The 25,929-nt window shown below is 52.0% G+C and overlaps 13 protein-coding genes across 13 annotated transcripts; 6 read left to right on the top strand and 7 right to left on the bottom strand.

Annotated features, from left to right (window-relative positions):
• Positions 1-1,442: 1,442 nt before the first annotated feature.
• On the top strand, positions 1,443-3,797 carry MAA_02781 (lactate/pyruvate transporter; the record flags this gene model as incomplete). Its single annotated transcript, XM_007820779.1, has 4 exons — positions 1,443-1,637; positions 1,700-1,912; positions 2,417-2,572; positions 2,817-3,797. 4 exons carry the CDS (start codon positions 1,443-1,445, stop codon positions 3,795-3,797), a joined length of 1,545 nt encoding a protein of 514 aa, XP_007818970.1.
• A 518-nt stretch (positions 3,798-4,315) lies between these two features.
• Positions 4,316-4,993, bottom strand: MAA_02780 (uncharacterized protein; the record flags this gene model as incomplete). Its single annotated transcript, XM_007820778.1, has 2 exons — positions 4,316-4,768; positions 4,844-4,993. The coding sequence occupies 2 exons, from the start codon at positions 4,991-4,993 to the stop codon at positions 4,316-4,318; spliced, it is 603 nt and encodes a 200-aa protein (XP_007818969.1).
• Positions 4,994-6,642: 1,649 nt separating this feature from the next.
• Positions 6,643-6,948, top strand: MAA_11095 (chromosome condensation protein; the record flags this gene model as incomplete). The annotated part of the gene is made up of 1 exon (XM_011413061.1): positions 6,643-6,948. The coding sequence occupies one exon, from the start codon at positions 6,643-6,645 to the stop codon at positions 6,946-6,948; it is 306 nt and encodes a 101-aa protein (XP_011411363.1).
• Positions 6,949-7,310: 362 nt separating this feature from the next.
• MAA_11094 (uncharacterized protein) lies at positions 7,311-7,777 on the top strand (the record flags this gene model as incomplete). The annotated part of the gene is made up of 2 exons (XM_011413060.1): positions 7,311-7,371; positions 7,395-7,777. The coding sequence occupies 2 exons, from the start codon at positions 7,311-7,313 to the stop codon at positions 7,775-7,777; spliced, it is 444 nt and encodes a 147-aa protein (XP_011411362.1).
• Positions 7,778-8,055: 278 nt separating this feature from the next.
• On the bottom strand, positions 8,056-8,883 carry MAA_11093 (uncharacterized protein; the record flags this gene model as incomplete). Its single annotated transcript, XM_011413059.1, has 6 exons — positions 8,056-8,106; positions 8,164-8,190; positions 8,242-8,382; positions 8,439-8,507; positions 8,577-8,638; positions 8,766-8,883. 6 exons carry the CDS (start codon positions 8,881-8,883, stop codon positions 8,056-8,058), a joined length of 468 nt encoding a protein of 155 aa, XP_011411361.1.
• Positions 8,884-9,114: 231 nt separating this feature from the next.
• MAA_02779 (Adenylosuccinate synthetase) lies at positions 9,115-10,208 on the bottom strand (the record flags this gene model as incomplete). The annotated part of the gene is made up of 7 exons (XM_007820777.2): positions 9,115-9,162; positions 9,382-9,514; positions 9,572-9,675; positions 9,728-9,786; positions 9,850-9,992; positions 10,059-10,094; positions 10,147-10,208. 7 exons carry the CDS (start codon positions 10,206-10,208, stop codon positions 9,115-9,117), a joined length of 585 nt encoding a protein of 194 aa, XP_007818968.2.
• A 1,795-nt stretch (positions 10,209-12,003) lies between these two features.
• MAA_02778 (transcription regulator PAB1642) lies at positions 12,004-12,798 on the bottom strand (the record flags this gene model as incomplete). The annotated part of the gene is made up of 1 exon (XM_007820776.1): positions 12,004-12,798. One exon carries the CDS (start codon positions 12,796-12,798, stop codon positions 12,004-12,006), a length of 795 nt encoding a protein of 264 aa, XP_007818967.1.
• Positions 12,799-13,596: 798 nt separating this feature from the next.
• Positions 13,597-14,772, bottom strand: MAA_02777 (thioredoxin reductase; the record flags this gene model as incomplete). Its single annotated transcript, XM_007820775.1, has 1 exon — positions 13,597-14,772. The coding sequence occupies one exon, from the start codon at positions 14,770-14,772 to the stop codon at positions 13,597-13,599; it is 1,176 nt and encodes a 391-aa protein (XP_007818966.1).
• Positions 14,773-16,825: 2,053 nt separating this feature from the next.
• MAA_02776 (bZIP transcription factor) lies at positions 16,826-17,782 on the top strand (the record flags this gene model as incomplete). Its single annotated transcript, XM_007820774.1, has 2 exons — positions 16,826-16,877; positions 16,977-17,782. The coding sequence occupies 2 exons, from the start codon at positions 16,826-16,828 to the stop codon at positions 17,780-17,782; spliced, it is 858 nt and encodes a 285-aa protein (XP_007818965.1).
• Positions 17,783-18,202: 420 nt separating this feature from the next.
• MAA_02775 (HAD-like domain protein) lies at positions 18,203-19,090 on the bottom strand (the record flags this gene model as incomplete). Its single annotated transcript, XM_007820773.1, has 1 exon — positions 18,203-19,090. The coding sequence occupies one exon, from the start codon at positions 19,088-19,090 to the stop codon at positions 18,203-18,205; it is 888 nt and encodes a 295-aa protein (XP_007818964.1).
• A 640-nt stretch (positions 19,091-19,730) lies between these two features.
• On the top strand, positions 19,731-20,540 carry MAA_02774 (tetratricopeptide repeat protein 1 (TTC1); the record flags this gene model as incomplete). The annotated part of the gene is made up of 1 exon (XM_007820772.2): positions 19,731-20,540. One exon carries the CDS (start codon positions 19,731-19,733, stop codon positions 20,538-20,540), a length of 810 nt encoding a protein of 269 aa, XP_007818963.2.
• Positions 20,541-20,760: 220 nt separating this feature from the next.
• Positions 20,761-22,985, bottom strand: MAA_02773 (C6 zinc finger domain-containing protein; the record flags this gene model as incomplete). The annotated part of the gene is made up of 3 exons (XM_007820771.2): positions 20,761-21,330; positions 21,374-22,731; positions 22,793-22,985. The coding sequence occupies 3 exons, from the start codon at positions 22,983-22,985 to the stop codon at positions 20,761-20,763; spliced, it is 2,121 nt and encodes a 706-aa protein (XP_007818962.2).
• A 1,430-nt stretch (positions 22,986-24,415) lies between these two features.
• On the top strand, positions 24,416-25,854 carry MAA_02772 (WD40 repeat-like-containing domain protein; the record flags this gene model as incomplete). The annotated part of the gene is made up of 3 exons (XM_007820770.2): positions 24,416-24,636; positions 24,676-24,967; positions 25,021-25,854. 3 exons carry the CDS (start codon positions 24,416-24,418, stop codon positions 25,852-25,854), a joined length of 1,347 nt encoding a protein of 448 aa, XP_007818961.2.
• Positions 25,855-25,929: the final 75 nt, after the last annotated feature.

The following is a 25,929-nucleotide window of genomic DNA, read 5'->3' as shown; positions in this document are numbered from 1 at the left end:
GGTGGATTGGGGCCGGCAGAGAATTGCCGAGATAGCCTGGGGCTAGGATTCCAAGACTTGATGAATCGACGCCTCACCGAGGGGGTCACAGCGGGCGTGTCGACGACATGGCTTCAATGTTCGGGGCTTGAAGCTTGAGACTTAGGCTTATTCGAGCGTGGGCCAGAACCACAAACTATGGAACTTTGGTCCATTGATCCATTGATGAACGTGTTGTCAGGGGCCGAATGGCTTTTTCGTGTTGTTGCGGGTAATCCATGCGTAGTCAGAGCTGCCTGCATCGTTCATCGGGATCCACAGACGGGGCCGAGCAAAGAAAAGGACCAGCCCGATAAGTTGTGGTTGATACTCCGTACTCATGTACAGTACATGCTCTGATGCCGGCCGCGCGACATCAAAGTCTATCGCCAAAAGGAGTTCCATGGTAGCATGGTATTCCTTGTTGCGTTGCGTCATGTGACTCTGTGGTTCTTACACCGCTAGGCCTCAAGGTTTGCATATTCGTCACTTCCAGTACAAACTTTAGAATAGACCACGGGCGAGACGACTTACATGTGTCGTGCGGTGGGGACTGGAGAGCCAACTCATCAAGTGCCGCATTCCGGAACCGGGCCCTTGGACATGGCCTGTCGTCCATGGACCGTGGAAATAATCGTTGGCCGAGGAGGACCGGTCGCGATTCGGCCAGTTGCCAAGTCGCCAACATCAAACCGAGGGCCATGGACACGGCCAGAGTGCAATTTGCAGTTGGAGCAATGTCGTAACCGGCTGAGCTAAATTCAACACGGCATTTGCACTTGCGAACCGGATTTGACCATGGTGATGCAGTTGGGCGTTTTGGGCGTCCCTTCTTCTGAAGCCTCTCGTCTTTGCTAGGCCCCTTCGGCCGTTGTCTCGAAACGCTGCAAGACCTTTACGATATTAGCCTTTTTGTGGCCCCCTCTGCTTACGGCCACTCTAGACCATGGAGCTCGATTGGCGAAAGGCCATGCTTACCCCGGTTTTCCATGCCTTGTTGGGGGGAGAGATGCTTGGAGATGGAGGGTGGCGCTTGCGGAGCTGCGACGGAGTGTGGGCACTTGAAGATGTGGGCAGTCGAAAAACACGTCGAAGCTGTGATACCCTAGTCAAATCACAAGACGGGAGAAACAAGAAGCGTCGGAGACACTTGGGCCAGGCTAACTGGGAGCTGTTGTCCCTAGCCCGTCGCTCCTGTTGACGGCATAATGATGGTATATTAGCCGGCTCTCCCTGATGCTTGACGCGGGATCTGCAAGTGGCTTGTGCTGGCCATTTCGTCGTCGTCGTCGTCTTCTTTTTCTTCCTCCCAGTCGACCATTTCTTTTTCCTTCTTCCTCTCAGCTTCCCCTTTTCCCATCGTTTACCACTAGAATCTGAGAACTTCAAATCTTCTCATCACGTCAACCATCAATTGAGTCGCCATGGGACCCCACGGTGGCGAGAGCGCCGAAAATGAAGGCGCGGCGCCTCACGAGGGCATGTCGGCCGGCAAGTATCTTGCGACGAGATTCTCAACCCTCAAACCACCCATGTTGCCCGTTCCCAACCCGTGGAAGTTGGTTCGCATGCTCGACGCGCAACAGTGGGCATTCTTTGCCCTGGCCTTTTCTGCTTGGGTGAGAGCTGAAAGTTTCCCATGCATGCCTTGGGCCAAGTTAGTGCTGACAAAAATGGGCAGACGTGGGATGCCTTTGACTTCTTTACGGTTTCCCTGACCGTCTCTGACCTGTCGAAAGAATTCGGCAAAACCGCCACAGACATCACATGGGGCATCACGCTGGTTCTCATGTTCCGATCTGTGGGATCCATCCTGTTTGGTATTGCCAGCGATCGATACGGCCGTCGGTGGCCATTCATTGTGAACAACTTACTCTTTATTGTTCTTGAACTGGTACGATGAACCCCCTTCACCCTTTGCCATTTTGCGTGCGGTGGCCATGTTTGCAGGAGATTAGGACGTCTCATCGATGAGAATTGAAAGACAAGGAAAAAATTCCTCTTGCCACACACCATGGTGCATCGAGACCACTGAGACAATGCAAACTGTCAAACCCACACTTGACGGCGTTGAACACGTTGTACTCGTTGCAGATCGTTGCATTGGTCCCCATCTTGGTAGGGCTTGCCAAGACTGAGATGAGATGAGATGAGATGAGAAGATGAAGCGAGGAGGCGCTGCTGGGCGCGCGGCGCGGGGAGCCACCCGACTTGGCCACCTTGGCGCTCGCAGCCATGTTCCAGATGGCTTGGGCCTCGTCTCTGGGGTAGGCGCAAGTGCGCAAACGCGGGAGGAAAACGGAAAGAGGGAAAGAAAAGAGAGAGACATCATCTGTGATGGTAGAAACGGGTGATCGAAACCCCATGCGTGACTATTTCGCTAACGTATCTTTCTTAGGGCACTGGTTTCTGCCAGACTTACTCCCAGTTCCTCGCATGCCGCGCCTTGTTTGGCATTGCCATGGGCGGTCTGTACGGAAACGCTGCCGCCACGGCCCTCGAAGACCTCCCTGAAGAGGCGCGCGGTCTCATGAGCGGTATCCTGCAGCAAGGCGTACGTATCATTGCCCATGGTGCTTGTGGTGTTTTTTATCCCCTCCCCCTCCCCCTCCCCAGTGCCCCTTCCTAAAAGATCAATTGATTCCTCCCCCACTATTGCCGTGGGGGGGAGTCGAGTATTCGGACCCCTGCGGCGCTGCTCACTCAACTCCACCGGGTGGTCGAATACTCATCATCAAAACCACAAATACAATCGTTCAGTTTCTTGGGCTGACATTTTCTTCCCCTCCATACTATAGTATGCCTTTGGCTACCTCCTCTGCGCCGCCTTTGCCCGCGGCCTCGTCGACACCACGTCTCATACCTGGCGCCCTCTGTACTGGTTCGCCGCCTGCCCCCCCGTCATTTTCATTGCCATCCGCTTCATGCTGCCCGAGACGAAGGTGTTCCAGGAGCGCGAGCGCATGCGCAACGAGGCCGGGCACGTCGGCAAGTCGGCCGGCGCCGTCTTCATCAGCGAGGGCAAGGTGGCCCTGCGGCGGCACTGGCTGCTGCTCACCTACCTCGTGCTGCTCATGGCCGGCTTTAACTTTATGAGCCACGGCTCGCAGGATCTGTACCCGACCATGCTCGAGAACCAGCTCGGCTTCAGCAAGACGGCCGTGACGGTGACGCAGGTCGTCGCCAACTTGGGCGCCATGACGGGCGGCACCGTCGTCGGCTTCTGCAGCCAGTCGGTCGGCCGCCGCTTCAGCATCGTGCTCTGCTGCATCGTTGGCGGCGCCCTGCTGTACCCCTACGGCTTCGTCGGCGACAAGTCCATCATGGCCGCCGCCTTCTTCCAGCAGTTCTGCGTCCAGGGCGCCTGGGGCGTCATCCCCATCCACCTCATGGAGCTGTCGCCCGGCGCCTTTCGCACCTTTGTCGTCGGCACCGCCTACCAGCTCGGCAACCTCGTCTCGTCTGCCTCGTCCACCATCGAGGCCCGTCTCGGGGAGCGCTTCCCGCTGCCGCCCACGGAAAAGGGCGTCAAGCGCTACGAGTACGGCAAGGTCATTTGCATCTTCATGGGCTGCGTCTACGCATACACCCTGCTGCTCACCTTTCTCGGACCCGAGCATCTGCGCCGCAAATTCGACGTCAGCCACGACCGGGATGCCAAGGAGGCCGTTGGAGTTGAGACTGTTGGCCGTGCCGGCGTTTTACATGAGAATAGTGGTGGCAAGGGGCGTCACATTGAAGATGACGAGGAGAAGAGGGTTTCTGTTCATCACAATTAGGGTTTCATCTCTATTTTTTCTTGTTCTTTCGATACGGCCTGTGTTTACCGACCTCATGAAGCTTTGTGTGCCATGACCCTGCCTTTTGTGAGATATGACTTGTGCATGGATGGGTGTTCAAATATACCTCAACAGACAAATTGGGAAACCAGACGGTGCACGTGGTGTTAAATACTACGCCATGGTGAAAGACCCATGCAACCGGACCTGTTTGAATGCTTACAGCGCGGCTCCTAACAAATATTCCAAGTCATGTAATCGCAGCGCTATTCATCGCTTAGACCTTTCCGCGTACGACAAAAGATTACTACTGACAGAGGTGTCGGCGACAGTCACAAAAGAGACGAGTGCATCGTATACTAATTTTGTTGGGGCCAAGTGCATAAATCGTGTTGTCCTCTTTCCATCCCGTCCATGGTATCTACCAGAGAGAACAATAAAAAGCCGTAAACTCATATTACAAAATTGCCGTCAATCTTCGCATGAAACAAAATGAAAAATCCATCATATGCCCCCGCTTAATCAGAGTCATCACCAAGGCCACGGCTGCCGTGCTTCTTCTTCTTCTTCTTGTCGAAGGCGTGTTCCAGGACATTCGCGCCGATGGCGCCGGCAATGGCAGCGCCGGCAGTGCCCAGGAATCCGCCGCCGGCCTTGTGGGCAGCCCAGGCGGCACCGCCGCCTCCAACGAGGGTGGCGCCGAGACCGCGCTCACCGTCGGGACCTACAGCGCCCTCGGGGCCGCCGGGGCCGCCGGGGCCAGTGGGACCAGTGGCATACTGGCCCTGTGGAGCGCCTGCAGCGTAGTCGGCGGCGGCACCGCCAGACTGGCCGTATTGTTGGGACGGCTGGGGCGAGTGGCCGCGGTTGCCGTACTGGTTGGTGTTGCCCTGCTGGGGTTGGCCTTGGCCGTAAGATGGCTGTTGTTGGTTGTACTGGTTTTGGTAGCCCGACTGCTGGCTGTACTGCTGCTATGAGAGATTTGTTAGAGTCCGTCGACGTGACTGTTGGAACGGCGCAGGTTTGGCGTTGCCTTTCTTTCTTACCTGCTGGGGATAGCTGCCCTGCTGGCCGTAGCCCTGCTGCTGGCCGTAGCCTTCCTGGCCACCATATCCGGACTGCTGGCCGTAGGTGGGCTGCTGGGGATAGCCGCCGCCGCCGCTGCCGCCGCCGCCGTAGTAACCCTGGTTGGACATTGTGGCTGTATGTGTGGTAAGGGACGTTTGTGGTGGTATGGACGTTGTCGAGATGGATGAATGTTTGATGGGAGGAGGCAAGAGGAATGCGTGAGTGAGATGGGGAGAGGAAATGGAAGGAGCGCTCCCGGAGGACAAGGCCGACTTAAATATCATCTGACAGCAAGCCGAAAGCCGTGAACAAAGCACGCACCAGACTCAAGCGATGGATGAAGTGGGGGAGCGTAAGCCAAGCACTGGCTGGCCGGGGTCCTACGCAGCTGCGGCCACTGGCTTGCTCATCGGCCTCGCGTCAACCTATGACGGCAGCACGTTAGACATCAATGATGGTAGCGTAGGGCTGTGTTCGCCGGGTCTGGGGCACCAGAAGACGTCTTGGACAAAGTGCGCCTTGCTGGTGGCCCGGTGAAACGCAGCACTTGAGCGTCGATGGTGGCGCAGCAAGGGACCACCGGACAGGACTTGCATCTTGCCTGCACACGACTGCGCCGCCTTGGCGAGGGGGCCGTCATTGGGGGACCTGGAGGGACATGCCGGGAGGGCCGTTTCGGGCCAGGCTGCGGCTGCACATGTGCGGATAGAATGCGACAGAGCCTTCTAGACTTGTTGACGGGGGGCGCATCAAAGGCGGGATAAAAATGGCTGTGGCTATTCGATGGCCAGGCACAGCACAGCACAGCAGACTGCACACACATGTGTCTGGTGGTCTGGTGCTGCATGTCCAGTCAAGTGTGACTAGCCAGGCATTAGATTGAAGTGGGCCGCAGACGCACCCACAGCATTATTCATTGACCCAATTGATCAAAGTCAAAGTGGCTGGTGTACTGACTGGCATGGCACACTGGACAGGCGCCTGGCCCAGACTCTCTGCCCATGTTAATTCAATGTTGTTGGTACTCCGTACTATTATTATTGTGCCCGATGCAGCAGCGCACAGCTCCAGGCCTGGCCTGTAATCATCGCCGAGCCACTGAAGCGTCTGTCGTGACGCACCTCCAAATGTGTGGTCCGTCCCCTTTATGTACATTAATGCCACTTTACCCCGGCATCCCCGGCGAACAAGTTCCATACACGAGCCTTGGGAGGGGTACTTGCTACACGACGGGTGACTTTGCGTGCTTGGCATTGCATGAACAAGCCGAGGTATACTGGCGCAAAGAAACAAGAGATAAAAGGAGGGGACTGTAGTTTTAGGCTTATAATTTTATAATTTTATTTATAAGTAATATATTAATATACTTATTAAATAATAATTTATAAATAAAATACTCTATTAAAAAACTTAAAATTATAAAATATAAGCCGTGTGTCCTGGAAGAAACATTAAGTATTGAAAGGAAACCTCAACGCCAAGACGCCAGGTAATAAACACACACCCTAGTGCACGCCGCCACGCCGTGCCCAAGCACCACAAAGTACATTATGGTACCTCGGTCCATTTTGGGGCCAAAAGGCTCTCGTCGGAAACCACATCGTCCACATTCACCTTGACCAAAGCCCAAAAAGGCTCCCAATATGGCGCTCGCGTTGGAGCTCAATAGCGGTGTGTCTGCTGCATTTCGTCGCGGACGCCTACGGCTTTCTCTCTCTTCTCTCGCCCATCTGATACATCGCTACATCATGCCTCCTCGTCACGGTCTCTCTCCCGCATGGCACGACGTCAGCAGTCTCTCGTTGATGTGGACATGTCTGAGGATATTGACAAAGTTTTCGAGTCGGATGAGCCTAGAGGCGACTCAGACACCGACGTCTCCAGCGTTGAGGATGTTGAGACCTTGACTGTGACCTCGGCGGCGACCTTGGCACCGATATTGACGTCGAGGACCAGATCCAGCTCCTCGGTGGGACTGTCCATCCCCCAGAATATTACCAACGCGGGTTGGAGGAGTTCATCGAAGGCAAGTTTGACTCTGAAGATTACAAAGAGGGGACAGAAGTGCTCCTCAACGCCCTAGAGGAGCAGTGGCATGTGTATGAAACCTGTGATCCTTTCTTTGCTCATCCTGTTGATTGGTGGTCGCCTCTTGTAGGTTCTATGCCATCGTCAAGCGCACCCAAGAAATTTCGGAGGCTCGTCGAAGGAGTTGGACCAGGGATCATTCTATCCCGGAAAATCTGGTCGGTCAGTCTGTGTGACGAAGTCTCCTTGTCCAATATCCTAACCGCTCCGTGGGAAACGGAGCCACCTGTCGGTGGGAGTTTTGGAAGACGCTATTGAGTTACTCAAAACAGACCAGCGTGCGATCGATGTGCTGCATGCAATGCGGCGGCAAGTGAAGCTACTGGTCGTGTCCGGCTTCATCGATGCGCTGATGTCATGCCGCGTGCTGGATGCGAAAGCAGCAGCGGACTTGCAGAGCGAGCATGGCCTTCAACAGGTGAGATGTGCTGACTTGCCCAGGAGCCACTATCTCGCCGTCGCTGGACAAAATCAGTCAAGGAGCTTGCTGCGGTCTGGTGTTCTGTCAGGTTCTCAGCAAAACCAAGGTAGAAGAGGAAGACACTATTAGCCTCGGGAGGAAGCGCCTGCCCCACAAGTCCATTCGCAACTTCAAGTCAGATGCCTGGTACAACAGTGACGCTATCAAATTCGCCATCGAGGCAGGTGACAGGCTTCCCTTTGTCAGACTTGGCCCCCGTGTGTCCACTCATACCGAGACCGGGGCACCAATCGCGAGACCCTTCCGTTGTTGGAAGAAAAATATCGACCGATTACGACAGCAATCACCGACGCCCTTGGTCCATCTCTGTGCCCTACACATCAACACCAACCACTTGAGATAAACGAAAGAAAGAGACTGATTTGCTACTATGACTCTATGAGCATTTCTCAACTTTCGATTAGGTCGTATCCCAATATACGGCAAGAGGTCGAGACAGAGCTCGGCCACTTGCCTTCATGGAAGTGGTGAGTTCAACGCTCCATCTAGTTTTATAGAGCTCACTGAGTCTTTCAGTAAACCTCCACAGGTATAAGACCAGGGCCCTGACTGATCTACATACCCTAGCTATGTACCCGTCGGCCACACAGGAAAGCACACTGGAACGTAGAGATCAGGCCCTTATTTCTCTATCATGCTCTCCCGGTCAGGGCCAGTACCAATCCATTTTACCTGTTTAATGTTAATATATCAAAATCTTGATTTCAACCTTCTAAATTGTGATTTTACCTTCACTCCAACAAAGCTTTCAATGAACTAGCAACAACAGTTAATGACACAGCCCCCTAGCAATAATATGGTTCTTACCTCGACATAGTCCTGCGCCTGCTTGGGAAGATCATCAAAGGTCTTCACGTTTGTGGTCGGTCTCTTCCATCCCGGCATCTCATGATAAACCACATGAGCTCGATCGAGAATATCGGGATCCGTAGGGTACGAAGCCAACTCCTACAAGATTAGTTAGTATCTGCTGGCAACTCTATAGGAGACATTTGTAAACGAACCTCACCGGATTCGGGGTCCTTATACGCCACAGCGACCTTAATCGTCTCGAATGTATCCAGCACGTCCAGCTTTAGAGGTGAAGCGAGTCAGCCGCTGTTCGACCAAAAGGGCGAACATAAACAGAGATATTCAATCACCTTAGTTAGGTTAAGTGCTGTATAGTAATTGATAGCTGTGCTATATCGAAGGACCACAAGATCTGCAAAATCTATGTTAATAATACCGGGAAGAATATATTAGACTGCGGCAAGTGATTTTATGTACCGAGCCTATCTGAATTAGCCAAGACTTTTTCGTCACAAGTCTCGAATATCTGAGCAACTTACCAACCACAACGACGCCGTCGACCAGTGGACGTCCCCTTGACACAATTAGCACTATTAAAATAAGTTCGGAGAAAAATAAGTACCCATTCTCTGCCGAGTTCCTGGAGTTTTGTGCCATCTCTGCCGCATATAATTAGCAACCGAACACATTTTGTAGGCTGAATGACTAACTCTCCAAGATCTTCCGTTTTGAAACTGCCCATCCCAACTCGTGTCGTATCTGTTTCTTATTAGTATATACAAGCAAATATATGGGTAAAAAAAGCCATTAGCGGCCGAAACTCCTTGGAAAGATGTTGTTTTCAGCCGGGTGAAAATGGATGGAGCGTACAGGATTTGATCACCCCGATCACTTCTGTGAGGCCACGGGGATTAAGGTGCAACCCGCCAATAATGCCTGCCACGGTTGTGGTAGAACTTGTCACGTATCTTGTTCACTGTTAATGCCTGACATCTGGTTGATAGAGCTTTAGAATACATACGGATATGATCCAACGTCGAGATCTAGCATCAAGGCCTTTATCTAGGCGGACCGAGCAATGGCCCTGCGCAGGCACATTTGCTCAGGCCACCAAATAGATCAGCGCGGTACTTCTATAAAGAAGAGAGCTCTTACATTCGCACCCTCCACAAGAATGTTCATGTTCTTCTCTTGCGCAGACCGCATGAAGGACACGGCATCGACGGTGAATCCGGCAAGCTTCGGACGGTATTCTCTAAAACGGGCGATTTCGTCCTCAACGTCATACCTGATTTGATGATGGTGTCAGAATGGGCAGCATAATCCGCAATGAGCTGACTCTTACTTCAGCAAGTCCCCGTATCTCTTGGCGAAGCCTGATGCAAGTCGCCGAAGTTTTGACTCAAACAGCTCGGTTTTGAAGACCTCTGCTAATCGGATTCCAGTTCGCTGTTGAGCAGATTTTAGTGCTGTTTTATCGTCGCTTTGGTGTAGTCCTTACTGCAGCCTTTGTACTGTAACATGGGCCAATTCCACGGCCTGTGGTTCCAATTTTTTGCTCTAGAATACGACATCAGAAGCTGCTGGAGGGTGTTTCGCGTACTAAGTAGACTGACTACTCACCTCCAAGCTCAGCCTCTTCAAGGCCATCGACAGCAATGTGAAGGTCCAAGTTAATATGAACCCGGTCCGAGACGAGGATACGATCGTAAACTCGGGGGAGGCCTTTCTCATCAAGTTCTTTGAGCTCTCTGAAGAATGATGGGCTAAAGGAAGTCAATTTGCCAATTGATAGAACTAGACCTCCTCCCCGGGGGCCCGCGGCGACTTACACATGGAAAACAACACCTGAACCAATCAAGTTCAAGCTAAGATGAATATCAGTCCTGCAACACCAAAGCAGCGAATCGAATGAATTACCAATTCGGGTTGATGAGACCAGAAGGAAGAAGGTGGAAACTAGGTGAGTAAGTATTCTCCATCACGTCTGGCGGTGCGATGTGACTGCATACCTGTACGACACACCCCCGGTACTATTCTAGAATCAGCAAGACCACTCCAATACCCCTACACAGATCCGTCTCGGCTCACACAATTTGATGCCCTGCGTTATGACCGCCCTACATCTCTATCTCAGTATACATTTCCTATGCGGATCGGATCGTCCTCACGGCGGCTCGCGCACAGAGTTGCGCGTTGGTGGCAAGGATGTCGGTCAGCTTTCCTTTCTGTCGGCCACGCTCGTCAGAAGAGGTTCAGTATCGCGTGTGAAGGCAGACAAACCCCTTCATCTCCTAGAAAAGCAGGCTCGCGTTAGCAGATCTCCATGCCCGGTGCTAAGCGATGACAGGGCTGTACGTACCCCATTGGGAGCCTAGGATCGCAGTGATCGGCATGTTTCAAGATGTGAGAAAGTGTCGAAGCAGAGAACAGCACAGTTAGAAAGTTGCGATTGGCGAAGACAGAGCTCTTGGATGATAAGGAAAATAATATAATTTTGTGCGCGGGGCGTACAATGCGCCAGTAACTTGCAGTGGTGGGGTTACCAATAGGTAGTGCTCCCAACGACGGATACCTCGCCATCGACTCTAATCGGACCACGCCCCACTATATTTCCCATTCGTGAACTCACTCAGATCTTAAGTATTAATTTTAATTTTTGGTTGTTTCGCTCTGTAGTCAAATGAAATTACACGCATGATATAAGTATTATGCAAGCGTAAAATCTAAAACAGCATTGGGCTGTACCAGGCCAAGGACAGTAGGAGACTAGAAAAGTAGACCGTACGCATCGTGACGCGTCAGACGTACCAGCGCAATTTAATATAATAATATAGCCTGAAAAATAAACGGCTAGAGAGCTCTTATAAAGCAAAGGTGACTTTAGCGAGATTAGTTGAAAAGTATAATTTTATAGAGGTATAATTTATTAATAAGAAAAAAAAGTACAAATAAAAGGAGATTAAAGTCTAGAATTTAAGTTAAAAATAAAAAACTATATAATATAAAGTGGTATAAGCTAATTAGTAATATGATAAGTAGATCTATCTATTAGCGCTAATCCTGAATAAGCGTGCCGCTAAACCGGCGGAGGAAGCACCGCGTCCGATATTACTATTATTATTATGCCCGCTGCTGCAGCACACAGCTCCAAGCCTGGCCTGCAATCATCGCCGACACACTGAAGCGTCTGTCGTGATGCACCCCCAAATGTGTCAATGGTCCGTCCCCTTTGTGTAAGTATGCACATGCCACTTTACCCCGGCAGTCCCGGCGAATAAGTTCCATACATGTGTAATATGAGCCTTGGGAGTGGTAGTACTGGCCATACGACCTAGGTGACTTTGCGTGCTTGGCATGGTAAGAACAAGCCGAGGCACACTAGCACAACTTAAAAGAAACAAGAGATAAAGTGGGGGAAACAGCAGTTCCAGATCTACAGCTGTGTTGTTCTCTCTGCAAGCAGTACACTGGCACACTCGTCAGATGACGATTCGCAAACAGGACAGAAAGACTCGAGATTACAAGATACAGGCCGTGCCTGAAAACCCGTGCGTCGTCCTGGGGGGGAACATTAAAAGGAAACCTCGACGCCAAGACGCCAAGCATATCCGCTCAGCCGTCCACTCCAAGGAACCGCGGAGTAGAATTGGCGCCTGGCGCCCCTCCCTTCATGATGCAGGCCACCATCACATCATCTCCGGCTTGTTTCCAAAGCCTCACAGCCATTTCCAGGCACCGTGCATGATTAAGCACACGACAGGGCACGTACCATCATCATTCCATTGCCGGCCAGAAAGCCTTCTCGGCCGCCAGCAGCTCTCGCCACTTGGCCAACGACCGCTCAACAAGCTCATTTCTAACCTCGTCTCCCGCGCCTCTGGTGCACTCCACAACGGCATCGTCCACGATCTTGCCAAGCTGGTCGACAAAGGCAGCAAACTCGGTGCCAGTCCAGTTTGGAATAAACTCGGTGCGCAAGGCCCCGCCATCGGCATCTCCGCCCTCCAGCTCACCCAGCTCGGGCTGGCGGTTCCTGGCCCACGTCCACGCCTCCAGATAGCACTTCTCCGTCCCGTAGAAGACGACGGCGCACTCTAGCCACGGCAGGGTCGCGCTGGCGCTGGGGCCAAGTCCGCCAAAGAGAGCTTCGAAGCGCCGCAGGCCTTCCAGCTTGGCGCTGTCGGGGACGTGGCCGTCCTCGTCGGCGGGCAGGTTGACGCTGATGCCGAACTTGCGTGCCGTGTCGACAAAGAACTTTTCTTCACGGCGGATGTTGGCCGCGGCGTCGATGAGCCAGTCTAGGAGACGGGTGGTAGCTGTTTCTCTGCTGCCTTGTGACGGCGGCGGCACCGTTTCCGGGAGGGGCAGGAAGCTTAGCGTCTTGCCGATTCCTCGGATGTATCCCAAGATGTAGAGGCGGTCGTTGGCGAGCCATTGCCCCAGAGTGTCTTTGGGGACCTTGCCCTCGGCTGCTCGCTGGAGAAAGGTCGACTGGGTAGCCTGCCGGAAGCCAGCGGCGTCGGATGAAAGGAGGGTTTTGGTAAGTGAGAAGAATTGGGAGTCTGCCATGGTGCCGTTGTTTGGCCGTCTTCTTGTCCACGAGACTAGTTGACCTGGAGCTTGTGTTGGTAGGCACCAAGACCAAGAGCTTGTTTGTTTGGCAATTTTGGGCCGATAGATTCCCCGCACGTACAAGGAACCGGGGATCAACTGCTTTAGTCTATTAGATCTTACTTAAGAGAGAAAGTCGCCCTCGGCGAACGAAATAGACAACCAGTGTGCGGCAGCTTAGAAGTGGCAGCAGTTTCCAGACAGAGTTCAAACGCTGCGCCCCGCGTTCAGATGAGGGCACCTTGTGACGTCACCGACCTTTTGCTGTATTCTGCTTCAGGGTAACTGGTCTCGCAAGACCTTTCACCAGAGACGGATACAGAAAGTGTGAGCATCTCAGCAGTCGACCATCTAGTTTGCATTGCAATCATCAATCGATGTGGGTAAGCAATTAGTAAAACAATAAAAACGAAACAGACCCAACCTCGCATTCCAGGAGGCATGAGCCTTGACATTCAGGATTCATAAGTCAAAAAATCTCATTACGCTGATTTATAGGTTAAAATGCCAAATTCCACCTTGGTACTGGGCACCTGTAACTAACAATGTCGTGTCATATCATATACAAAAAGCCCACGTGCAAAAAATTTATTGCTCGAAAGGCCCGGCGTACAACAAGTCGTCCTTGCCGCCGTTCATGTGATCCCAAAGAGAACGAACCTCCTCGTGAAGACTTCGTGCATGCAATGTCTTGTTCAAGCCAGCCAGCTCCGCGTTGGCAGTCTCCCTTTCTAATTGCACTGTCACCCCGATGAGTTAGTACTTTTCCTTCATTCCGAATTTCTGCAGAGGAGGGCGGGCATGCTCACCATGTAAAAAGACGGCGGTCCGCTTCCCGCTGTACAACGCATGCGGCACATTGGTCGAATTGTCTGAGTTGCAGTCGCCAATGGCGTAGATTCCAGGAACGTTGGTGACAAGACCCTTTGTGGGGTCGACGCCTAGTTTCTCGCCGTACAATACAACGCCGGCTTCCTCTCCGACTTTTGAGTATTGCTCGTGCTTGAAGCTGGTTAGGAAGGCGGCCCGGGTGACGGAGCCCCCGTCGGTGAAGTGGACACGGAACAGATCGTACTCCGGGTACGAAGGCAGGCTGGGGTCGGCACTGGGGTTGGAGCCATTCTTCAGGCGCTCTATTGAGGCAATGGTGCGGTTCTCAACCGTCACGTTGTGTAGATTGAGGTAGTCCTGCCAGCGAGGATTGTCCTTCTCGGTGGCTTCACGGTTGGAAGGGGTGTCGGTGCCATTGACAAAGGCAATGATGTCCCTATTGAGAGTGAGGATTTCGCGAACCGTACCCGGGACACTTGTGAGGGGACCGAGCAGACCGATGGACTGGTCCGCATGCTCGTGGCCGTCGCACCAGGGGCACCAGTAGATTCCTTGGCCCCAGTTCTCGATGAGACCGGGAGTGTCGGGGAGGAGGTCCTTGAGCCCAGTGCCGAGGACGACCTTGCGGGCCGTCAGAGTCTTCTCCTCGTTGTCCTGGTAAGTACCGGTTACGGTAAAGTAGGTGTTGTTCTCCTGGGCGGTGATGTTGGTCACGGTTCCGTTGGTCATGGAAACAGTGTCATAATGGGAGATTTGCTCTCGGGCTGCCCAGCGATAGTATGCAGGTCGAACACCTGTTGAATCCCTCTTAGTTAGCAAAGCCGTCATCTGAACCGGCGGAAATACTTGATGGTGTGTAGCCGTACCGTCAAAACCCAAAACATCGTGCATGTGTCTTGTAGGGCCGTTTCTGTATACGCCCGAGTCTACTAGCAGGACGTTGCGACGAACACGTGCCAAGGCACTCAGAGCAGCCAGCCCAGACGGACCGCCTCCCACAATGATTGCATCATAGTCAATCTTGGGCTTGGTATCAGTCACGGGTGCTGCCGAGGCCAGCCATGGCAGCACGGACAAGACGGCAACAGCACTGAACCACATGGTGCAGAGGTATCGACACGAAGTCTCACGGCAAAGGTAAAGATGCTGGATTTGCTTTTGATGAGGATGGAAAAATTCAGTTGGGAGACAGGGCCAAACGGCTCACCAGAGGGCAGGCCCCGGATACTTATGGCTAGACTAGACAAGAGCGAGGAGGACAAACCGTCCGAGACACTCACAACATGGCTCGAGTGAGCAATCTCGGCACATAATGGCATCAGACAGTCCATGTCTCCCGGCCCCACTGGTGCGTTCAGACATCGATTGATGTTGCCGGCGCCCATCCGGACATCTCCACCCGTCACCGGTAACTTCTGGGATATAATCTGTAAGATGGAGGAACCTGGGCAAGATATTTGCATGGGAGCTAACCGATTAAGCATCTTCAGTGACCAAGTAGGAAACCAAGGCCCTACAGCCCGCTGAAAACAAGGATTTACCCTTGTAAAACGCGGGACAGCGTACGGTGACGCCAAGATGCTTGTGTTGGAAGATCCTTGGTATATCGCTCAGGCCGATGCTACGTTAGGCCACTCTGGCGCAGGAAGATGTTGACCTTACGTCTTCGAAATGCTTCCTCGCTTCGGGCTCGGCCCCATACGGCTGGTTTTTACGAAAAGAGCATCGGGCCATACATAGATTCGGCTGATGATGTTTGTGAAATTGTGAGTCGCTGATTTGCGGCCTCTTCCGATTATGCTGTGTTCCGGGACGCCCTATGGCTACTCCGTATGTATTACAGAGTTGACCCATTTTTTGTGCTTTTTGTGCTTTTTGTTTTTCCCCTCTTCTTTCGGTAAATTCATTGTGGACCTGGGTGCTGGGGAATCTTTGCTTGTATTGCATCGACGGCTTAGCTTGCAAGTGAGACCATGTTGGAATGAAGGGCGAGTTTTGTTGTCATTGGGTCTTTGCTCGATGGAAAGAAACCCGATAAAACACGCAGCTGCGCTATGCCCTCTTTAGGAAATAGGATCCACTACCATTAATACGGCTGAGCAGCATTGAGATTTTGAGAGAGAATGACCCCACTTTATACTTGATGTCTATAATTTATCTGGCAGGTTTGAGGCGGGAAATACCGCTCAACGAGAGCGGTGCAAGGTTATATTAGTTCAATGTAGGTATGCATATGTATTAGGTGCAGCTGCGTGTTAGTCATTACCTCTGCTCACCTGTCTGTGTGACCGGGTTCGTTGATCAACTCTAAAATACGAGGTTCCGTACGTTAACCCCAGTAGGCGTAAACGGGTGGGGTTTAGAGGCCCCAACGCTGACATGGACTCATTTGAAAAGTCAAGACGCGGGTTGTGCGTGAGCCTTGATCACTAATTTCAGCCAGCGAGGTACCTCGGACTGGAGGTTCCGTATCGCCAGGCATTACAAGAACGCTCGCCGTATGTAGTAGTATTTGCGTTTCGGGGCTCCCTGCATGTGCGTATGGAGTATAGACATATTGCGGCTTCGACTTTGTTGTGCCGAACCAGACCCAAGGGAAATGACATCATGGGAAATGCTTATTCTAGAGCCCGTCGAGATCGCGCGGACGCCCCGAGGCTCGCTTCGGCATGAGCCGGTGGTTTGGCGGGCTCATCCCGGTGAATAGACGATTGATAAAGCAATTTAGCAATCTCCTCGATCTCTTCGGTAGGGTACTGCTTGAATGTCCGTCGTGCCGCCATGTTGAGTATTTGGGAACTCAATTTCAGCCGTAGTTTCATAAAAAATTCACAAGACAATGCGCAGCGTACATGTTTAAATGGTCCATCTCACAAAGCATGGTTAGGTTCTTGCCGTGGTTACCAGAGGACTCTTACTCCCTCTCTACCATGGCAAGATGCGCGTCCCAGGATCGGCTATTTCCAGAGCCCATTTATTTTGGCTTTCAACCCGTTCCTAGATGCATAGGAACTGCTTGACTTGATCTCGATGCGGCGCCATACGTCGGTTTCGCCGCACGCTCCTTGTAATAACTCACTCTGCCTGCCCTGCCCTGTACCAAGTTGCCAACAACCTTGAACTTGCAGACTATCCAGGCGCCAGCGTCGTCACAATGTCAACACCGACCTCCAATGCATCTGATTCTGGAACCAGAACAGCCAAGAGTAAAAGTGAACCATCCCTTGACACAAAGTGCAATACGCTTCCACCGTCATACAACTCATGGCACAGCGGCTAATACGACGGTCTGAATCATCTCCTAGCTTCAAGAACAGCATCGAATCTGAACTCTGCTCAGCTTGAGCGGAAGCGAGCCAACGACCGCGAGTCTCAGAGGGCCATTCGAGCAAGGACCAAACAACATATCGCTCGCCTAGAGCACGAGGTTCGCCGCCTCCGAAGTAGGGATTTCAACAGAGAATTCCAGCATTTATTACGATGTAATGAGGCTTTGGAGACCGAATTGCGACAGTTCCGTGCGTCTGCCGCTGTCAGCTGTCACAGGCCTCCTGCATGCGCTCCCCGAGGAATGATGATACCGGATGCCTCGTTGACGAGCAAACAAGAGGCAGATTACAGTTCCCGGAATGACACAAATTATAGCCCCCCGCGTTCAGTCCCGGGCCAGCATAATTCAGGCCAAGTCCAACACGGGGAGCAATACCAGCACCCATCATTGACATATCTCAACGTCCCGCGTAGTGCTGCATGGGCGCCGCAACTTGCGACATCAGCGTCCACGGGCTGTTCGAGCGTTTCGTCCATAGGGACGACCCCGGCATCATATATTCCGGTGGGAAATGCCACTGAGGGTGCTCTGACGCCCATTCCAGCTCCGGTTGCGGACTTGGGAGCCGTTGAGTTTGGGAATGAGGCATCCCATGATGCATTGCAGTTACGACGAGACAAAGGTATACCCTTGGCACAGAGCGGATGCCCCAATCAAGAGTATTCGGATGGACCATTTCCTTTGACCACAAACGCTGAAATGTCGCTGGGACCGGCTTATGCAGGCTCGACGCAGCCACCTATGCAAGGGTCCATGTACTTGGCTGGTTATGGGAGTTGACAGACTGAGGCAGAGATGACCGTTCAAGGCTTATTGGAATGTCTATTTGAATGAAGGGATCTACTGTGTAGGAGACACGGGGCTGTATTACGATAGAATCTCATTTTTTTCCCTCCCTTTTTTTTTTTTTTTGACACTGTACCTTATTTTGACGTATATTAAGACATAGATCAAATATTGGCTTCTCACATAGAATTAAACCAAATCGACACTGCAGCGATGGTCGTACAAAACATCTTCTAGTTCACGGTGCGTAGAGTCGAGGATGTGTTATGAATCACCGCATCGATGGATGCTCAGCATGCCTTGATGTAACAATAGGAAGACTGCCAAAAGAGAGAAAGAGCAAAAAAAAAAAAAGATATCGTCAGAACATGTCATTCAGTAGTCTAGATCAAGAAATGCAACAAGATTTTTCTGCTAAGAAGGGACAACAATGCCATACTTCTTGAATGGGAAGGCCTCCAGAGTGGTCAGTTCCTCGGCCCATCCGTCCCCAATCTCACCAACCTGGTGCATGTCTACTTCTCCAGCTTCTCCAGCACGACCGGCCAGAATCTCTTCCTCTCTGCCCGCAACCTCCTCCTTGAGCTTTTTGTGTGGAACCCAAACCACTCTCATCCCGGCTCTTCGGCCAGCCTCGACGCCCGGGACAGAGTCCTCAAAAACGAGGCATTCCTCGGGCGTGATGGGCTTCTCGCCAGCTGGAAGGGAGTCGTTGATGGTCTTCAGGGCCAGCAAGAAAATGTCTGGGAGTGGCTTGCCCCGACCGGGTTGCAGCCGAGCGTCATCGCCAAGCACACGGCGGTCATCTGGAAACTTGGACAAAAGGTACCCCAGGTGGGCGGTTTTGAGCTCATAGTTGCTCTTGTGAGAGCTTGTCGCCAAGGCAATGTGGACATTCTCAATGTCCGGGTGCGACAGCTTGGCGAGCAAGTCGACGACTCCGGGGAGCGGCTTGGTAGTCGGAAACACTTGGTTGTGGAAAACATGGAGCTGGGCCATGTACTCCTCTGTGCTGATGGGCAACTTTGCCCAGTCGGAGAAGATCTTGGTAGCTGCCGGACCGGGACGACCTTGGAGTTTGGCCTTGACGGACCAGGGAATCGGGGGCCGTCCATATTTGTCCAAGACGAGGTTCACGCACAGCGTGTAAAGATCTTCCGTGTCAAGAAGCAGGCCGTCCATGTCGAAGAGACAGGCCCGAACAGGAGGGAAACTTGGATTGGTGTCAGCCCAATATTCGCCGCTTGTTTCCCCCCTCCTTGCCACAGGAGGCGTATCGAAGAAGAAGGAGAAGAAAAACATGCTGGTGCAAGGGTGTGATACACTTACTCTGTTCTAGGCGCCATGGTGCTCGAGGAGGACTATGCGTGCATCTACAGAAGGGAGGTTGGTCAGAACCGCCGATTCACGGAGCGAGCCACGTAGGAAGTTGGGACGAACGGCTGGTCTCGACGCGAGGATATTGACAAGTTGGGGGGGAACAGGCTTTATAACATGGGAGCGAATTAATTCAAAAATTTTCAAGTCTACTGGCCTCCGGTCTATGTCTATGAACAATGCAGGTTGCGTGTCTCCCACATGTACCCTTTTCTGATGCAAGTTTTCAATCCACGGTGCTCCACTATTGACCGGCTTGTGGCCACAGCTGAGAGATAGAGGCTCTGCATTTTCTCTTCCTCTCACTCCTCTCACTCTCTGCCCCCTCCGTCGCCAGTCTCCACTTGGTTTTCCAATTAACCCGGCCCTTTGTCTTCTGCATCTGTAACATCTCCGTTGCGCTCGCTGAACATGGCAGAATCGGCAGGCCATGACCCGTCAGATGTTGGCACGGTGCCGGAGATAGTCAGGTTCTCGGTCGAGGAGGAGCAGGTGAGCCCAACCCTGAACCGAACCGCTCGACGTGTCTGCCTGCTTGCCAGCCTCATGATCCTCACATACTAACATGCATGTGTGCATCCGGTGGAAGGCATTGGTTGCCGAGTCAAATTCAATCAAGGCGGAGGCAAACGCCCTGTACTCGTCGAGGGACTATGAGAATGCACTGGCCAAGTACGAGCATGCCATATTGTCATGCCCCAATTACCTGCATTATGAACGTGCCGTTATTCAAAGCAACATGGCCGCCTGCCACTTACAGACAGAGCAGTGGACAGAAGCTATCAAGATTGCCTCCAAAGCATTGGACGGACTGGTGGAGCTGGAAAAGACAGACCCGGGTCTGTGCAACTCGATGAGCAACTCGAAAAAGTCGGACTCAAGCGACAAGGAATCGAGCGAAGCCTCATTCACAGACCCAGATGGCGTTGACGACGAGATCATCAGTTCCGGTGCATCCCGTGCTGCTCCTGCACCATCACCGCCCCAGAATTCGTTCCTTGAAACGAGGAAAGCCGACATTCGGAGAATCCGCACCAAGGCTTTGCTGCGGCGTGCCCGGGCTCGTTCAGAAGCTGGCGGTTGGCAACACCTCGCAGGTGCAGAGGAGGACTACAAGACACTATCGACTATGCCTGGCTTGGGAGCTGCAGATTTGCGCACAGTCCAAAGTCAACTCAGGACACTGCCCCCTCGAACAAAGGCCGCGCAAGAGAAGGAAATGTCAGAAATGTGGGGGAAATTAAAGACGCTCGGCGACGGCATATTGAAGCCTTTCGGGCTAAGTACCGACAATTTTCAGATGGTCAAGGACGGCAAGACTGGTGGGTACAGCATGAATTTCACATCAGGAGGGGAGTCGTCAAAGTCGTCCTAGCCCGGACCTACCACAAATAGCATCACCGCATACAGAACCATTGATACCCTTGGCAGAGATTCACACAAAGGCACCTTATGCATGGCACATGCTGCTTGACGCTCAGCCACAAAACAGCTAGAATTTGATTCATACAACGGGGGCAAATAACAACACGGTCAAGAAATAAGCTGCACAACATGTACGTTGCTCCCTGAAATACACCAATGTGCAAATCATTTTACATCCCAAAACCGAATGCTTGGAAATCATTCCCACATACTGGTTGATACCACGTTTTGTATGGTTGATCTACGTGACCAAAATAGGCCGACTCGAGAGGGTTGTCAATCGGTGCTTCAGCCCTTGAACTTTGGTGACTGGTAAATTCCCACGAGGTGGAATTTGACATGTTTGCAGCCCTAAACCAAGATTGTTCGCAGGGAAGTGACACCGCCGAGGCCGACTCTAGTTCTGACAATTCCATCACTGCCATGCGCCATTGGCACGCCATTTTGTGTGCTTCTGAGTTTGTGTTTGCGCCGGACGTCCGGGCTTCGTGAAGAATCGAAGAAGCTTCTTGTCGTTCTTCTGGGTTTACCAATGATAAGAAGGCAACGTTGACTGCTTGGAGGGCGATTGTCATGACACTTCGATCACGATCGCTTGCCACGATTCCCATGACCTGACGAGCGTGATGCAGCTGAAGTTCCTTCATTTCCGGCGACTGTTCTGATGATTCTATTGGATTTACCTGGGCGAGAATACACTGGGCCGTGTGATAGAATATTCTACCCAGCATTGCCGACGTCTGCGCCAGCCTATTAGACTGATGATGTTAGCTCACTGCACACATGCAGGTCGGCGATTGCCACTGACCAAAATTTCGGAAACGCCGACGGCTCACTTGAACCACTCATAGCCAAGTAGCCAACCGGCCGCATCGACCTGGGACTGCAGTTGCTCCAGTCGTCGCAGAGCTGCTTCAGCGCCTGCCACTCTGTGAGACGGTCAGAGAGCCTGGATTGGTGCTTGTGCGGATCAGAGGGAGGATATGTCAAGGACGTTGCTCGGAAGTTGACAACTTTGGCCAGGATATAAAACGACCTGTGAACCCACGTCTGAGAGTCGCCGCCGTCCAGGTCGTTATCGTGGCTCCAGTCTAGATCGAGTCCCCAATCGTCAGGGTGCCAGGTTACCGCCCAGTTCATGGACAAGCAGGATAGGACTTCCATGCCGATGCTCAGCCAGAAGCATGCTGCCGGGATACCCGTGCTGGCAGCATTCCATCCGCACTCTCGAATGAGGGCTCTTGCCCCAACCATGTGGCTCATTCGATGTATGGGCTTATGCGACATGGCCTCGTATACGTTGAGCAAAATGGATGCCGTTGTGCAGTCGACGACGTTTCTCTCTGGGTTTTGAAGCATTCGAACGAGCTGTGCTGTGGCTGTGTTGTAGAGTTCAATGGCCCTGTCTTCTAATCCGGGCTTGCTGAAGGAGAGGTGCTTTGCGCCGCACGCCATCAGGGAGTTTAGAAGAAGAGATGATTTAAGTGCGTGCCATGGAATCACCTGGGTGAAATGGTTGCCGCTATTGAGTGAATCCATCCACACGCCGACACCATCGGCAAAGGCTTGTAGGTAATTGAGTTCGTCCTGAGTTGCTATGAACTCCATCATATCGTCGCTGTATTTGCTGCCATATAACTTTGGCTCCCTTTTCATCGCTAGTGTTTCCGAACTCCAGTCATGGCTCTTGGTCGGCCCGTGGCAGATTAACGATGCTCTCTTAGTGTCCCCCAGACTAGAGGGCGTGTGAATCGGAAGCTCGTCTGAATAGAACACTTGCGTTATAGACCAGTCTTCTCCACACGACGAGTCCATCCGATCTATAATGCTTTTCTGATTCCTGTATCCTGTTACTTTCGTCGCAGGCGGCCAGATGGCAGCCGATGCACTGGCATGGCGGCTTGGGTAGCTAAGGAAGCTGCTGCTATCTTCTGTCTTGACAGAAAGCTGTGCCTGCGCATAAAGTTGAGCTTGAATATCATTACGGCCTGCGGGATCGGGTAAGTGTAAATCTGTGGCAAATCGGTTCTGTTTATCAGGACTTGTGGTCTCTTTATTCTCCGCACGCACATCCGTATAGCGCTGTAATCCGCCTCGATATTCTGAGGCGATCAGACGGGACTCGTCGCAGAATTCAACGGCTTCTCACCATGGTGTAATCAGTAAATTGCGGCATGAAGGGCGCCTGGGTTCCGAATTTACCTTTGCAAACGCCCAAACACCGTTGCGGCGTCGGATTGTGCACTGTTATATCAAGAAAGCTGATCCGGAGGCCTCGTTTGCAATTCCGTCCGCTTTTGCGGCAGTTGATACAGTCCGGAACTGCTTCGTCGCACTTGAGATGCCGCTCGCGACATGTAAGACAGCCTGTTCGAACTCTCCTAAGCTTTGCCATTGCCCTCACGTCGATGCCGCTGTCTATAGACCCGAAATGATTCTAGGGAAAGCGAATAGACTCTCCGAAGAGCACCAACTCTTTTAATTTAATTTGATCCTTTTTTTTTTTTTCAAAATGATTGAGCCAGGATGCTGGGGAAGCCTTATACATGCGCACTTGACCGCTACAGAAATGCAGCATCGTCAATATACATGGAATCATTTATGACGTCGAGCATTGAGGTCTCTCAGTAGTCCGGTGCTACCAGTAATCTGAAGAGACCACTGAATCTATATCGTGGGATCTTGGCCGTGGCACAAATGCGAGATCGAGATGCGGGTTCAGAGACACTCGATCTGGCCCGGACTCTCTGTGTACATGTGGCTGGTGCACCAACAATCCCCTTGCCATTCGCCTGCATATTAATGACGGAGTGTCATGGAAAATATAGAATGATGCTGTAAAAGGACAGAGCCCTGCATACTATTGGTCTCGTAGCGAGTTGTCTCAATTGTACTGGTTGAGCTGTCTTGAGGTAAAGCCACACTTTGCCGCCAGGGGAGTAAGGGGAAACGTGCAAAAGTCCTCAGCCAATACCGGCTGTTGGTGACTCTAGATTGGGTTATAGGTTAAAATGGCAACAACTGATATCATTCGTTCTGCACATCATAGATGCATTGGGGGATGCTAGCGGTGCTTATCCATAATGTCTCACCGCCGTTCTCGTACAAGGTGAATGTCTCAGATTTACAACACATCAAAGGATAAAACGCACGCTACAGGTCAAGTCCTCGGTTCTTCAAACCCTATATTCTGTCACGAGTCCCATGACCCTACGCCGGGCCACGTTGAGTTTTTCTTGTCACACGGTTTGCGCAAATGAGCCCACGGCCTTTTCGCTAGCAACGGCTTGCCATTCGTCAAAGGTTTTTAGAGAGCTAACGGGGTATATCGACATTACGTATCACATCGATTTCCGTATCCTTGCAGAGGTTGGGAGCGGTTTTGCTGCCACGATTGGACCCTTTGCAACGCAGGGTCTTGTGAGTTGTGAGAATACCGTCTTATGGTACGGGGCACACGCCTAGGCTGTAGCATCAGAAATTGGTGGGCATGAACCTAGTGGGGGTAGAAGAACTCTTGTGTGGCATCGCCGTATCGTGGAGTTTGCTTTGTTTTTCGGTGGTGTTGTAAAAAGTCGCAAAAATCCAAGGTGGTCGGTCGAAGACTCAAAGTTACCTGTCGTGGTCGAAGCGTGCACGTGACGTGTGTCGATGGAGTTGGTCACCAAACTGCTCTTGCTTCTCAGTTTTCCCTCCACGGCCAGCTTGCAAAGTATCCAGACTCCGTTACGCCCGAAAGGAAACTTGATAATATTTTAGAGTGCATTATGCATCCGAGACAGCACTCACAATCCGCCGGTCTGATCCACATATGAAGGCTGAGCAATGGCTAGCCCTGTGCCGTCTCCCAAGTTCATCCTCCGTGGGCACAAGGCCGCCGTCCATGCAGCCACATTCATCAGGCAGAATGAGCGGCTTGTGACGGGAGATTCCGAAGGCTTCGTGGTGCTATGGGATCTTACCGTTATGAGACCTCGGGCTGTTTGGCGCGCACATGAGAATGCAATTCTGGGAGTACGAGGGTGGGGAGAAGACAAGCTTATCACGTAAGTGGCTCGCGGGTATCCCTTGTGTCTATTTTTTAGGTCGTTTTTGGGAAGCATGGCTCGCTCACACTGCCGAAGACATGGTCGAGATCACAAACTTATTGTTTGGAAGATTGCGAGAGGAGATGAGAGTGGCTTAAGCACAGTCCTGCCGTTGGATGGTGTGGATGTCGAAAGACGTCGTCCCTGGGTGGTTCATCTACTGGAAGTAAATACGATGAACTTTTGCTCATTCGCAGCTTGTCCATTAGAAGATTCTCAATACTCGCCGTTTCTTGGAACATCTCCCGAAATTCTGGTAGCTGTTCCAAACACTCTCGCATCAGAATCTGTATGTCTTTGTCCCTTCCCCTCGTATCATCACGTCATACGCTAACAATATAGGTTGATATATATACATTGCCATCGCAAACGCGAGCCTACACAGTCCAACCAGGGCCAAAAAATGGTATGGCAATGAGCCTGTCCCTGACTCACCTTGAGAAACGCCTGACGTTGGTTGCTGCTTTTGAAAATGGATATGCGTCTGTTCACCGATTGACTCCTGAGGGGAGTTGGGTCACGACATACAGGACACAGGCACATTCGCAACCCATTCTATCCCTAGACCTCCGGCCAGACTTGAAATGCTTCTTTACATCGGGGGCAGATGCCATTGTTGCCAAACACCCGATCCCGACGGCCCCGCAAGAGGTGGCCAAGCCATTCAATCCTTCTGAGCGAGTTATAGAAGAAATCGACGAGGACCCCAAACAAAATAGTTCTCTTCTTTCAAGTACCTCAAAACCAGGATATGCAAAGGAGAAAGACCACGATGCTGTATTGGAAGAGTGGAAACATCCGAGAAAAGTAACCAATACGAAACATTCGGGGCAACAGAGTCTCGAGGTCCGATCTGACGGAGCAATCTTCGCAACTGCTGGGTGGGACTCCAAGATTCGACTATACTCCTGCAAAAGCCTCAAAGAACTGGCTGTTTTGAAGTGGCACAAGGACGGTGCTTACGCCGTCACTTTCTCGGATGTGGGACCAGAGACTTCGCAAACTGTCGACACAGACAGAGAGGCACAAGTCGGTTGCGAGGTGCAGCAAGCTGATGACGCTATTGATGTGAGTCGACTGTCTGTTCAAGATAGACGAATTCACCGCGTCAAGGCAGCTCATTGGGTTGCGGCTGGGGCCAAGGATGGCAAAGTGAGTCTCTGGGACATGTACTGAAGCACGCAAAGCGAAGGCACGGCCCCAAAGGCAAACACTGCGATGCAAAACCATAGCCCATAACATGGTTCACAT

This window comes from Metarhizium robertsii, assembly GCF_000187425.2.
Source record: "Metarhizium robertsii ARSEF 23 chromosome Unknown MAA_Scf_4, whole genome shotgun sequence".
Lineage (NCBI taxonomy): Eukaryota > Fungi > Ascomycota > Sordariomycetes > Hypocreales > Clavicipitaceae > Metarhizium > Metarhizium robertsii.
This window is presented reverse-complemented; position numbering and strand designations above follow the sequence as displayed.